Below are 13,906 nucleotides of genomic sequence, written 5' to 3'. Positions count from 1 at the left end.
AATACCTGTGTCATCAAAATGTTTTAAGCATTTGTTATATAAATCACAACACATAAAATAAGGCATGAGTTTAAACCTGGGTCAAGAACCAAAATTACCACCTTGGCAGTAACAACAAGAAAGTCATTACAGCTATACCCACTTCATTCTGACTTTAATGTGTATTTTTGACTGTGGTGTTTGACAGATGACAACAGTGAGCATAGATGCTGATTTGAAACATTAAATCTGTCCTGTATAGATTATTGCCTCAATATTTAATAGATTTACCCTTTTATTTCTAACAGAGGGGAAATTTGGCTTCTAATCTCTTATCAGGATGATAGAGCTGCTTTGGTATGGGTTTTTCTTATTCTAGTGAAATCCCTTTTTGGGTTAGTGTTCATCTAGTGCACACTTGGAACACTCTGTGGGAAGATCCTTGCTGGTAGTCTGATTTCAAGGAAAAGGACTTTCTAAAATGAAATTTTATGTTAAAAAAAATCTGGAAAAAGAATTTTTGGAACATTTTACTGGCAAAAATAAGAGATTTTTTTCTTTACTAAAAAATAAGGAAGGAATATGTCTATATTAGAGTAAGACGTGCCTTTTGCAGAGGGATCAGCTGTTCATGTTCTATGGAATATTATGGGAGTTTTTTTAGGATTCTGCCTGCTCATACCTCCAATTTAGATTTTCTTCCCTTGTGACTCATTCTGGATTTCTTTCTCACAGAGGACTACACCCTAATTCAGTCTTACCTGACTGGTTAGAAATTACTTCCAAAGTCCCTGTATTGAAATAGATAACTCTTAGCAAATCAGACAAAAAACCAGTCTGGTAGGCTTCACATTTTACACTTGCTGAAGAAGGTTAGATGACTGGGAATATCTAGACAGAAAAAAGATCTGAGCTAATGAAATAATCATCTGATACCACAAGTTAACTGGATACAGATATCTAAAGGACTACTCAGTTCATGGCAGGAAGATACAACTTGCTTCTGTGAACTTTCTCTGTTCTTCATCAGTAATATTCCTCAGATTCAATTAGGACGATTCATCACTTAAATTGCTTCAATATGTAAACCTCTTTAAAACCATTTAAGTCCCTTTAATTTCATATTACTATTGGCTCAGAGAGAAGTCAATGAGCAAAACCAATAAGCAACTTAATAAAGTAAGGACATCCTTTCCTATGAAGTAGATTAGCATCTTGCCTGCTTAATAAGTGTGTAATTTTTGGACTCAGACAACCTAGTTGAAAAAAAATATCTCTGAGCTAATCAATTTTCTAGAAGTCTTCTCACCACTGACCCTGCACCATAATCAAACTGGCAGGTCCAGGAGTGTTCTGCAAGGTCTTGAATTGCTCCAGCAGCTTTGGCACTGCAGTGGTGGCAGTGCTCCTCTGACCTCACTCCTGTCTGGCATCATGGGTTGTCTGGTCTGTTCACTTCAGACCTCTTGGGAGCTTCACTCTGCTGTGGTTTTGAATAACTTGGAAGGGACCGGCTGTAAAAAGAACATCCACCACATTACTTCTCCCTCTTGTCTCTGCACAAAAATGCTAAATCATAAATCAAATATTTCCTTTTCAGTAACATTACACATTCTCCCAATGGTGCTGAAATTCCTGGCTTTGTGTGGTGTGCTGCCTGTTTTTCTCATGCAGTTCATTCACCTCAGGCCAGAACTCAGTAAATTATTTTAGTCTGCTCTGGTCAATTTGAATAAATTTGTTTGGGCCAACTTGCATTTTGTAAAGGATGGAAGGGAATATTTTGGATTAGAGTCCCCAGTTGCCAATATATTGCCTGTTATTTCCCTGTGAAGCAAATCCACAGGAGCAGGCAGCTGTACAGGAGGATGTGCAGAAGGATGCTATCATTCTCAAAACATTTCCTGCATGACCCTGGGCAAGGCTCTTTTTCCATGCTCCATTCCCCAACACTGGGGAAGAGACACTGGGAGTGGGAAGTTCAACACTCCATTTCTTCTGAGGCCCCTCCAGAAGAATTCTGTCATGTCCTTTGCTGGCATTCCACAGCAGACTGTGGCACAGGGTGGCCTGGCCCAGCTGGAGAACAAGAGCCTGGCTCTGGGGAGGGTCTGAGTGCTCCTGTTGGTTATTACCTGTCCTAGGTAATGTGGCTGTAGCTTCTTCCTGCTCCTGCTCACCCACCTGAATGCCCCAGTTACCAAAAGATAAGGGCTCAGGTTGCACAACCAGCTGACAGCTGCTGCACTCTCTCAAGCATTCCATTACTTGGACAATCTGGCAGCTGATCCCCAAACCAAATAATTTGGGAAATTGCCCAGCTGTTGATTTGTTTTTTTAAAGAAACCCATTTTTCTAAATAAAGAACAAAAATCAGTGTATATAGATCAAGTTTTCACTCTTAACTCCAGTGACTTTCATGCAAACAAACCTATAATGTTGCTAAATGTGGTGTTTTCATGAATACTAATCTGTGCAAAAAGACAGCTTAAGATGATGAATACGATTCCTAGAATTAAAGAAGCAGGATACAAAGGTTCAATGGATGATTCATGACATAAAGAACTGCACTACTTATTTAGGATTAGCTTTACATGAAGCCTGGAAAAGCACAAAAGACTGAAATCTCTTGATTCAGCAGTACTACTCAAATTTCCTCTGCTCTCTAGCATTGGCTCAGCATGTCAACCACCCACTGTTTTTATTTGCATGCACAGCCTACCAATAGTAGGCATCAGGGAGCTGAGAGGCATGCCAAATTCATTTTTAAAATCTAGGAAAATATGATCTAAAGGTTGAATTGCCTCCACTATGAGATCTTGCAGTTAAAAGGGAGTAGAGATGCCCATCCTATTCAGCACAGAACTTTGCAAATTTCTCCAGTTTGTGAAGTTATGAAATTTCCTCTCTTTAAAGTCAGTGTAATTCTGAAGAGTATTTGGATTTATGCATCTGGACTTTGGTGTTGTACATCAATAACTTGTCGTAAATATTTTAGTTTAAATTTTTTGCCTTTTGTCTTACATCCTCAGTAATTTCCAGTCATTATATAAACCCCACAAACCATCAATATTCAGTGAAATCTCTTCTGTCTTTAATTACTTGTAGGCCTGCTCTGAAAAAAACTTACAGGCTGACTAGACCCTTTGGCTGAAATTTATCTTCAGATTACCTGTCACAGGGAATGGAACTTTAAATGCAAAGATCCATCTGTCTGGTTATTTGAATGGTTTTACTGTACCAGAGAATTATTTAATTATTAATTAATTAATCCAGCAAAGATATGATATGTAGGAGAGAAATTCATAAAATGCACTCTGTTATTGGTGGGTTTGTGGGTTTTTTGATACACAGAAAAGAAAGGTGTGCTGTGCAGAGTTGGCCCTGCAGCCAGTAAGAGCTCTGCAGGTTCAAAGATCCCATGTGTAGTTCTGAGGGCTTATCAGTATAAAATATTTAAAGTAATTTTTTCTCTAGTCATAAGTTACCTTGTCTGGTGTACAAGAAAGATCAGGCAATAGGTTCTGTCATTTATTCTTAAATAAGACCATTTTGGCTCTTAGTCTTAGGTCATTGATAGCTATGCAACCTCCTACAGTGAGTGGCACTGGGGTGTTTCTGCATAATATTAAAATATAATTCACAAACTCCCTGTGAATGTGAGGGTTGCTCTGTTGGGCACTCGTGTAAGTTCTGTCCCAGGTGAAGCAAGCAAGAGAGAAAATTTGTGGAAGTATAACTGCAGTGTAAATTGGCTTAATCTAAGCAAGTAAGCAAATTCTTGCCTTTCTTGCTGCTGAGATCTGTAGCTGCCCTGAGGTGTTGTGTGATTCTATCTTCACTCTTGCTGGGACCAAATTTTCTCTATTCCTTTCTTTGACACTGTGACAAATCGGGTGAATTTCTGGGATTGTTATTTATCACCGCTGTTGCTGTTAGTACTTTTATGATACACTACAGCACAATATCTCCCTTATCAGCTGCTGGTTGTGCTGCATGCTTACAGCAAAATGACAGTGTTTATCCAACCTGCTCACAAGCTCCCTGGCTCCAGTCTAGTGAGCTCTGCCTGGTTTCTATCATGAGCAGAAAGGAAAGGGTAGAGAGGATATTTAGCCATAAATCAAAATGCTTCCCCATGCTTGCTCCCAGGGCAGAGCAGCAGCTTGCTACCAGACATTCAGGGCTGAATCTGTCACATCCAGACTGGTTCCAGGAGCAGCAATTGATTTACTCAGGACAAAACAGGCATGATTATTATGGAAGAGGAAAAATCTCTCTTTTTAAAATTACAGACTCCATATGAGATGCATGTGTCCCCTTGAAGATATGATTGCAAAGCTGTAGGGATTTATATGAACCAGGAAATGGATAATGGGTGTTTGGTACAGTGGCACTCTCAGATACTTTTCCCAATCATTGTGTTCTCTCCCCCTTCCTCATTATTACTTGTCCTCTATGACAGTCCTTGTCTTGAGATTAAATATCAGTTTTTTGAAGAACAAAGAAATTAGCATCTAATTTGCATTCCAAAGAACCAAACAAATAGAACTATGTGCAGCACAAGAGGTGAAGAATTACAAGACCAGATTAGAACTGTGGCTTATTTCACAATGGGTATTTGAGAAGCTATAGCCAATTTTCTAAACAAGTGAGCTATGGCTCTTTAGATTAACTTGGAGTGTTAGTGCTTAATATTTTCATTCAACAGTTTTGCTAAAGGTTTATTGTTATTTTAAGACAGTTCCAGAAAACATGAATTTGAAGTTCTTAATTAGAAATGTCTTTGTAAATAAATTAAAGTATTTTTGCCTTGTAACTTTCTAAAAGGGATGCAGCTGTGATAGGAACACTTGGACAGGGCATATCTGGAGCACCCCACCAGCAGGTTATCGTGGCTCATTGTTTCTCTGCTCTCTGTAGATTTGCCTGCCACAATGATCTCTGTAGCTGCACAGTGACTCCTCTTGGCTCCTTTCCTTGCTAGATTTCCATGTTTCTGTGAGGTCTTTTTTCCATGTGGCACTTTCAACACTAGTGATTATTCCAGCAGGACTATCAGCAATGGAAGTTAGGAGTTTAAAATTGTGAAGTATAATTTTCCTTCCTTGCCTTTACTTTGGTGCCTCATCTTTGTTAGTGCCCAGGCTTTCAAGTGATGGGGCTGAGATGTAAGTATGAAAAAAAGAGAAATTCTAGAAAAATTGAAAAAATGCCATTGAAGTTATTGTTTTTAGTGGCTACATGAGAGGATTTCAATAGTACCTGTAGAGCCAAGTGAAGAATTTAAAAAAAAAAAAAAACAAACTATCAAGATTGGTTTTGCCCAAGTTATTTTATTTAGCAGCAGAACAACAATAAAAGAAAACTAGAAGTGATGCAATAAGCAAACAAAAAACAGAATGAAGCAAGAAGGTGTGTTAGAAGTGAAGCCAGCCAAAATACTGCAGAGATGATAAAGAACTGGGGGATAACTCCATGACAGACAAGAGAAGGAGAATACAAAAAGCTTGAAGGATGGAGATACTGGAACAAACACTTGCCAGAAATACAGAAATGTGATGAGGTAAGAGTCAGAGGTGGGTGAGGTGGCAGCAATGCCATGTACATAGCCCAGGGAAAGGAAAAGAGAAGCTGCTAACAGATGTCTTCAGGGAGGCCAAGAGCAGAGAGGTACCTTGCCCAAGAGCCAGCAGAGGATCAACCTGTCTTCTTTAGACTTCAAGGGCAATAAAATAGGGTTTTGGAAGGTTTTATGGTCCTGCAGATGGGCTGGAAGAGCCCCAGATGTCTGCAATGTCAGTTCTCTTACCTGCACAGGCAGAGGATGTGAGGGTTAGAGTTTTGATTTTGAACTGATTGTTTTTATGGGTGTATTTTAGGTTTAAGTTGGAAATGGCTTTGTCTGAGATGGCTGCCATGCCATCAGGAATGGTCCTAATTCTTTTTCCAGGTGATCTGCACTGTGGAGACCAGAGACAAGATCCACACAGCCCAGCTGAGGAACGCACTCTTGGAACGCTACCCCACAACTGCCTGGACCGAGCGGTGACGGGCACAGCGCGGGCTGGGGGCACGAGGGCCTCTGACAAGGATTCTGCAGAGCCCCAGCCTTGAGGCTTTTGCAACAAGTATGATCTTTCAAAGCTGAACAGTTAGCAAATAGTTTCAGGATATTTATTTCCTGCTCAAAATGTAGTAAATGTCTTTGCGGAAAGAAAAGTTAAACTCAAAACTTTAGTTTAGCTAAGGGAAGCTCTTAGTCTCTGCTGGTGTTGGAATTCTTCAATTCATTATCAGCTGGCTGCCTGGATTTTAGCTAGCTTGTAGAATCCAATGATGTTCCATAAACAGGGAGAAACCATTTCTCTTTACATCTGAATATAGACCTCTCAAAGGTCTTTTGATTTTGATGTCCATTGTTGAAGTAATGCAGCTCCTTCTGCTAGACTTAGCTACACTGCAAGTACAGAAATGTTCTGTTTCCAAGCCAGAAGCAGTTTTCTGTTTGCTAAATCTGCTTCAGGAAGTGTATACATGTGTGTGGGGTTGAAAATGAATATGTTCTGATCTTTGGTACCACATGAGGAAAAATTATGCTTATAGAAGGTGATTTAAACACGCACAGAAAAACCCTTGGAAGATAACAGCCAATATAATAATAATTTTTTCCCAGGGGAAAATGATCCTATATGCAAAATAAAATTCTAAAATATTCTGCAGAAATTTAAAAAAGTATTGAACGGAAAGCAAATATATTTCTTTCCTCTCTTTTTGGAGACTCAGTATAAAAAGTAACAACTGGCTTGTGTTTCTATATAAAAAGGGATCTCACTACACATGTGAATTTTGTAAATAACATTCCACTGATTATCTTAGTCTGTCTAAAACAGGCTCTATCCACCTCACCCGACAGATTGAGTACACTGTTAACAGTGACATGTATTTAAAGACCACAGGTTAAATAGCCAAAGGCAGTGCTGGGAGGAGAGGAAGCCTAAGTCTCAGGCACATGGCTAATGCAATTAACAAAGAACACATTGACCTAAATACCATTTTTATCACTACAGGAAGAGACCAACTAATAATATAACAGAGTGGGATGGCAAGAAATGTAAGAGAAGTCCAGGGCCTCTTCTGAATATGCACACAACACAGCTGTGCCTTTTCATTGGGGCAGCATTTAACTTCAGCTCTGGCAGACCTTACAGCACCTTCCAGTACCTAAAGGGGCCTACAGGAAAGCTGCATGGGACAAGGGGCAGTGGCTTTAAAGTGAAAGAGGATAGATTTGTATTAGGTATTAGGAAGAAATGCTTTATTGTGAGGGCAGTGAGGCTCTGGCATAGGTTGCCCAGAAAAGTTATGGATGCCCCATCCCTGGAAGGATCCAAGGCCATGTTGGTTGGGGCTTTGAGCAATGTGGTCTAGTGAACAGAGCTCCACCACAAGGAGGTTGGGACCAAATGGTCTTTGAGGTCCCTTCCAACCCAAACCATTCTGTGGTTCCATGATCCATCTCTCTCCATAGCTTATACAAGCAAGATGGGATGAGAAGGGCAGCATTATGGCTGTCTCTGCAGTAGTATTTTTCTGAGAAATAATTTGTTCCTTCTTGTGGTTCACAAAGGAGCAGGAGTACAGAGTCTGATATGGTGGGCAAAAATAGAAGTTTACAGATGTAGTCTGTTTTGAAAGGACCATACTGGTTTGCACATGGAACTAAAAATTATTGATGCCCCAATGGTTAGTTTTGTTCCCTTCTTGCCATCCAGAATGATAGGTAGAGGCCTTGGTTCTGCAAATCACAGCTCTGTCTTGTTAGACACAGCTCCTTTCTCCACTATCAGAAGAGTTTAAGAAATCTGTATGGAAATAGGTGGCACAGTGCATATTACATACTGCTACTTCCATTGGAATGAGAAATGAACCACATCATCAGAGAGCAGATTTGGGGATGAAAACCCACTATTGATAAGGGTCTAACTACCCTCTAATGTTTTTTGGCAAAAGTCTCAGGAAACGTTAAGGATGTCTCAGGTACCTACATGAGAAGAAAATGGAGCTTTATAACCAAAGTTCTCAGTAGTGGCCAACAGGTTCTGCTGTCTGGTATTTGGTTTAAAATTTTGTATTATCCTGGGCTTCATTGTTGTAGAAGCTCAGAGCATTAACAACTTCTTTCCTAATCAGTGGAAACTGCATTTAGCAAGTCTTCACAAACCTGGGGCAAGAAGATGTAACAGACAAAGCAACCAAAAATCAATGCACTTGAAATCATTATATGATTTTGGAAATGTGTTTAGGGTGGGGGGAAGGAAAATGATGTCCAAAAGGTGCTTAAATTGTCAAACATTATATTTGCAGTTTGGTTTTAATTTTATTGTTTTAAGTATAAACATAGTTTAAAGTGTACATTACTCTCCAGTACTAAACATTTTATACATGAATATAATAATACCAGAGGTGTTTTACATTCTATATTGCCTTTATTGAAGTCTCATTGGCTTAAAAGATAAAATTAAGATCTTCCAAGGGGGAAAAAAACTTAAAATGAGACATTTAAATGAATGTATGCTTGGAAAGAATAATTAAATACCTGTGCTGCTAACCTTTTCCTTTTTAAATTATGAAATATAATAAGATCTATAACATTTCAAAGATCTAATAATGGGGTTTTGAATGTCTTATTTAAAGAAGTCTTTTTATATAGAGTATTCTTGTGTACCTTGAAAAATAATGATGATGTAAAAATTTCACTACTGGTTAAATCAGCAAAATATAAATCTAATCATTGTATTTATTTGAAAAACAATTAAAATTCTGCTACACCACCTCAGCAATGAAAGATTTGTTATTCTTTCTTGTGATAGTGATAGCAGCCTCACTTTAAAAAATCAGAGTTAATATTTGTCTTTTATCAGTCATTGACACTGGCTCAAAATCCACATCAATCATGCGAGGGGGCTCTGAGCTGCCAGGGAGGAGAATGCAGCTGGGCAGGATGCTCTGCTCTGTGTGGTGGCAGGGGAGGCTCCTGGCCACTCCCCAGCATGGTGGGAGTCAGCAGGGGCTCTGCTCAGCCCAGCAGAGACTCTGGGCTCTGCTCAGCCCAGCAGAGACTCTGGGCTCTGCTCAGCCCAGAAGGGATTCTGCTCAGCCCAGCAGGGACCCTGGGCTCTGCTCAGCCCAGCAGGGACTCTGGGCTCTGCTCAGCCCAGCAGAGACTCTGGGCTCTGCTCAGCCCAGCAGAGACCCTGGGCTCTGCTCAGCCCAGCAGAGACTCTGGGCTCTGCTCAGCCCAGCAGAGACTCTGGGCTCTGCTCAGCCCAGCAGAGACCCTGGGCTCTGCTCAGCCCAGCAGAGACTCTGGGCTCTGCTCAGCCCAGCAGGGACCCTGGGCTCTGCTCAGCCCAGCAGAGACTCTGGGCTCTGCTCAGCCCAGCAGGGACTCTGCTCAGCCCAGCAGAGACCCTGGGCTCTGCTCAGCCCAGCAGAGACTCTGGGCTCTGCTCAGCCCAGCAGGGACTCTGCTCAGCCCAGCAGGGACCCTGGGCTCTGCTCAGCCCAGCAGGGACCCTGGGCTCTGCTCAGCCCAGAAGGGATTCTGCTCAGCCCAGCAGGGACCCTGGGCTCTGTTCAGCCCAGCAGAGACTCTGCTCAGCCCAGCAGGGACCCTGGGCTCTGCTCAGCCCAGCAGAGACTGCTCAGCCCAGCAGGGACCCTGGGCTCTGCTCAGCCCAGCAGAGACCCTGGGCTCTGCTCAGCCCAGCAGGGACCCTGGGCTCTGCTCAGCCCAGCAGAGACTCTGGGCTCTGCTCAGCCCAGCAGAGACCCTGGGCTCTGCTCAGCCCAGCAGGGACCCTGGGCTCTGCTCAGCCCAGCAGGGACCCTGGGCTCTGCTCAGCCCAGAAGGGATTCTGCTCAGCCCAGTAGTGACTCTGCTCAGCCCAGCAGGGACCCTGGGCTCTCTCAGTGGCACAGATGGAGGTGCTGCTGCGTGCCCCGGCCTGGCTGTGCTCCTGGGCAGGGTGTGGGTGCAGCATGTCCTGGGCTGGGCTCAGGTGGGTCAGTGATATCCATGAGACCAGCTGAGTCAGCTCTCTGGGATTCTCACTGCCATCAGCACCAACTTTGGGGAACCAATCCTTCACTTCCAGGGTGCACTAGCTAAAATGCACAGTCCTGTCTCCAGAGGCACAAGATGCCTTGACCCAGGTAGCTCCACTGGAGCTAAGCCACTCTGGGAGCTGTCCTAGGCACATGCTTCTTGTCAGGGGCACAGCACAACTTCTTCCCACAACTTCTTCTTTCAAACAAGATGCATCTTAAATTGAAACAAAATCTCTTCCCACACTAATTCCTTCATTTTTTCAGCCAGGTCCTGTTAGCTGGGGATTAACATCTGAATCTCTGCCAGTACTTATTTTTGCATCATCAGGAGCAGTTTATCTTCCCATGCAGGTGGCATGTCCTCACAGGCCGCACCTTGCCTTCTGGCCTACAGCTTTTGGGAGATTCACAAACTCCCCATCCTACGTCACAGTAAGTGCATTTGACATGTTATTGTTAAACTTTTGGTAGACCCAAACATAGGCGTGTTGTTTACTGAATGGAAAAGTAAACTGCAACACTATGGGGTTGGGCTGTAATTCCTGCCAGTCATTTATTGGGTGGCTTTGGTTCTCCTGTCACTTCCTCTGCAGTTTAACTGTAAGCATTCTACCACATATAGGATGTTGAAGTTTTTAGACTTTTCTTCTATTACAAATCTTTGCTTTTATGTGCTCCCAAGCTTTTGCTACGTATCAGAGGAGGAGGAATCCTTCTGTACATTATGCCCTCCTGAGCTGATGAATTTCCTGTTGTTCAAAAGCACTTATTTATTTTTTTAAAGCTGCAGAAAAAGCTGGTGGCAGTATTTGGAAAATATTCTAATCAAATATGAATGTTGTGAAGTATGGCAATAATGATCAACATCCGATACAGCTAAGTCCATACAGCCTGTCAGTCTAAGGAAAACAAGAGTCCTTAAGGACAGAGCCAGATCAGTCACATCTGAGTGCATCCACACAAAGGATACAAGGGGCTTGTCCTGTGCTGTTCATATCTGAAAGCTCCTCTAAATGCAGGCACTCTGATTTCCTTCTGGTTTACTTGCCTGGTGTGGGGGGTTTTAGGGGCAGATTGCAACTATGAAAATTCCTATCCTTCAAACTTTTCAAATTTTGGAGAAGGATGAGGTTTTCCTTTTGATAAGAGGACTAGAGTGTCTTTAGAAGGACATCTAAAGTGTGTAATTGCTAAACTTTGTAAACTGGTCACAATTCTGGTATTCCCACAAGGGGCACCTGAGTGATTTTCCTTTGTTAAAGGTCTCAAAGAATGCTGATAAATTATACAATAATGTTCCTTACACCTCTCTTTCCTCCTCTCCCCTCCTTCTTCCCCTCATGCATGTGCTATAGGTATGTTTGGAGTTGCAGGGGCTGTGTGTCACATTATTACTGTTTTTCTGAGAAGCGAGAGTAAAGGAAATCTGGAGGAATTTTGTTTCTTTTGCTTCCAACAAGTTATGGTAATTTCTTGAGCTGTTCATGAGCTCTTGCATAAAGAGACTGTACCAGAATGCCCACAAACATCAGACTGTGGGACTTGCCTATAGTGGCAAATTCACTGTGAACTCCGTGGCATTGACCAAGGAGGCCATTCCCCCAGCTTCACCAGGGCTCTACTGCTCTGCAGGGGCCCAGCTGCCCAGCCCTAAAGCAAATTAAATGTCCTTCATTAACCAGCACTTGGGTATTTCCAAAGTCTGGCTCAGTCAGCTCCTGTTGTGTTTGGAAAAATCTAGGTCAGCATGAAAAAGAGGCAAAGCAAGACAATATACTGAGATTCTGAGAAAAGTTTTTTCATCACTCCATCACAAAAATGGGCTACAGCCCTGAAAGCTTTAGAAGTAGTTCTTGAAAATGGGTGCTTCTGTTCAGGCTCTGCAGTATTTCTGAGGTAATGCTGCATGTCCTCATCTACACATCCAGAACTCCTCAACAGAGCTTGATTTGAGCAGTGATTTGCCAAACGTGCTGATCTGGATAACCTGACTTTAAGGAGTAAATTACACCCATTTCCATATATTATGATTTAAGGGTGAAAATGGATCTGGGTGGTTTCTTTGTTTTCTTCTGCAACACAGCTACCAAGCAATCACAGCATAGAAGTGAGCATTTAAGTGAGGTGGTTCTGACTTGTATGAAATTATTTCTTCTGATAACCCATGCAGGCCAAATAAATAATGAATGAGGGTGTTTTTTAATATGTCTAGAAAAAAACAGTTATGGTTACCTTTTAAATTTTCTTGGTATCTACTTTTGTAGATTTACTTGGCATCTACTACATTGTTAATATAAGGCGTAACTAGTCCTGAACTTAGCTTTCATAGCAAGGGTTGTTTTTTTTACTTCTTTCCAATTTGAAATGGATGTCTAAACAGTATTTATTTTTCAGTGCTGTCACCAGTCAAGTTGGTAGAAATATCCATCCTGAAAAACCTTTATTAATGTCATCTTAGCTTTCTTGGTGCTTTACCTTCTAATTTAGAAGAAGCTTAGTAAAAGCTATTTGTGTTTCACTGGGGTTTCCTTTCAATGGGAAGTGAGATTTTGAAACATTTTGTTACAGTGAATTACTTAATTTGTAAGTATTTTCCTTTGGCCAGCAGGGTGAGTTGAATGTTGATGTGGGTGGTTTGACACCCAGCCCAGCCTTTGGTAACACAGGGTGCATTTCTGCTGCTCTGCCCTTCTGTTGTGGAAAGGACATTTTGATTGCAGTGGAAGGAGTTGCTCCAAGTGATTAAGAGTAATCCTTTATTGTTGCTATTGCACTAGCCTGGAGAAATGCTTATGCCTGGCATAACCAGCAGCATTTCCAGAGAGCCTGTCAAAGCCAAGAATCTGTCTTTGTTGAGGTGAGGTGCCAACCTGGATTCGTGCTCCTGCTGGCTTTTAAAAATAATTTTGTAATATATTAAGGGTATGTTTATCTTGCTCTGCTGTTAAGGGCACTATAAACACTTAGAGATGGTATCTCAATATTATCTTCAGTCTTGTCATGCTGTGGGTTTGTTCCTTTTCCTCAAGGCCAGTCAGCATTACCTATCCCATGCTCCTCAGGTTTGCAGTTGGGATCGCACTGTGAAGCCTCCAAAACTTCAGCAAGCAGGCACTGGTGCTGTTTACAGCTCTGGGACAGAGGCTGACAGCAAACACTGGTTCATTCCTGTTTGGGTTTTTATTTTTGTGGGTGTTTTGTGTTTTTTTTTAACAAGTGTTAAAACTGAACTGCTGGGAAGCAAAGGTTGGGGAGAGAAGGTCTGAAGGTGGATGAATAGCTGGGAGTTGCATTTCTAGAATTTTTGATAAGCACTGCCCAGCAACCTCCATGGGGAAAGCTGCTGAAATCTGTCATGCTATACAAAAATCCCATGGAGGCTTCAAAAAATGGGGCTGATGCCAGTGCCTGGCTAAAACTTGTTGTAACTTGTTTTTTTTTTTTAAAAGTAAGGCAGTACATATTTTTTCTACTGTAGCTTCCTTGGGCTGCACTGAGGAAGCTTTGCCACTGCCTGTCTAAAAGGAAGCCTGTCTAATTAGGGGGAGTCTAAGAGGATGTGGTTAACTTCTCAGAGCTATGATTTACCTGCAGCCACCCCAGGACCCAGTGGAAAGGGCTGAGAGTGAGCCTGACCAGTGTTTGGAGTGCAGCCTGGCCATGGGAGGGGAAGGCAGCGTGGTATCAGTGATGGGACTTACTTTGGAAAGCTGATCTTGCATGTTCTAAGTGTGAACATGGATATTGCTGTCAAGAAGGTGTCTATGTATTTTGTATGGGCATTTTATTTCTAGGATGTATTAAAAACAACTTC

The 13,906-nt window shown here is 42.0% G+C and overlaps 1 protein-coding gene across 2 annotated transcripts in view; it reads left to right on the top strand.

Annotated features, from left to right (window-relative positions):
• LOC110468619 (L-threonine ammonia-lyase) overlaps positions 1 to 8,818 on the top strand; it is a 32,727-nt gene extending 23,909 nt beyond the window's left edge. For both annotated transcript variants that reach the window (XM_021526669.2, XM_021526670.2), the window contains exon 12: positions 5,933 to 8,818. In XM_021526669.2, the coding sequence (XP_021382344.2) occupies positions 5,933 to 6,031 (99 nt within the window). In that variant the 3' untranslated portion in view covers positions 6,032 to 8,818. The remainder of the gene's footprint in view (positions 1 to 5,932) is intronic.
• Positions 8,819 to 13,906: the final 5,088 nt, after the last annotated feature.

Source organism: Lonchura striata, chromosome 7 (assembly GCF_046129695.1).
Source record: "Lonchura striata isolate bLonStr1 chromosome 7, bLonStr1.mat, whole genome shotgun sequence".
NCBI classification, from domain to species: domain Eukaryota; kingdom Metazoa; phylum Chordata; class Aves; order Passeriformes; family Estrildidae; genus Lonchura; species Lonchura striata.
The sequence above is the reverse complement of the archived record's forward strand: the minus strand, read 5'-3'. Positions and strand labels throughout refer to the sequence as shown.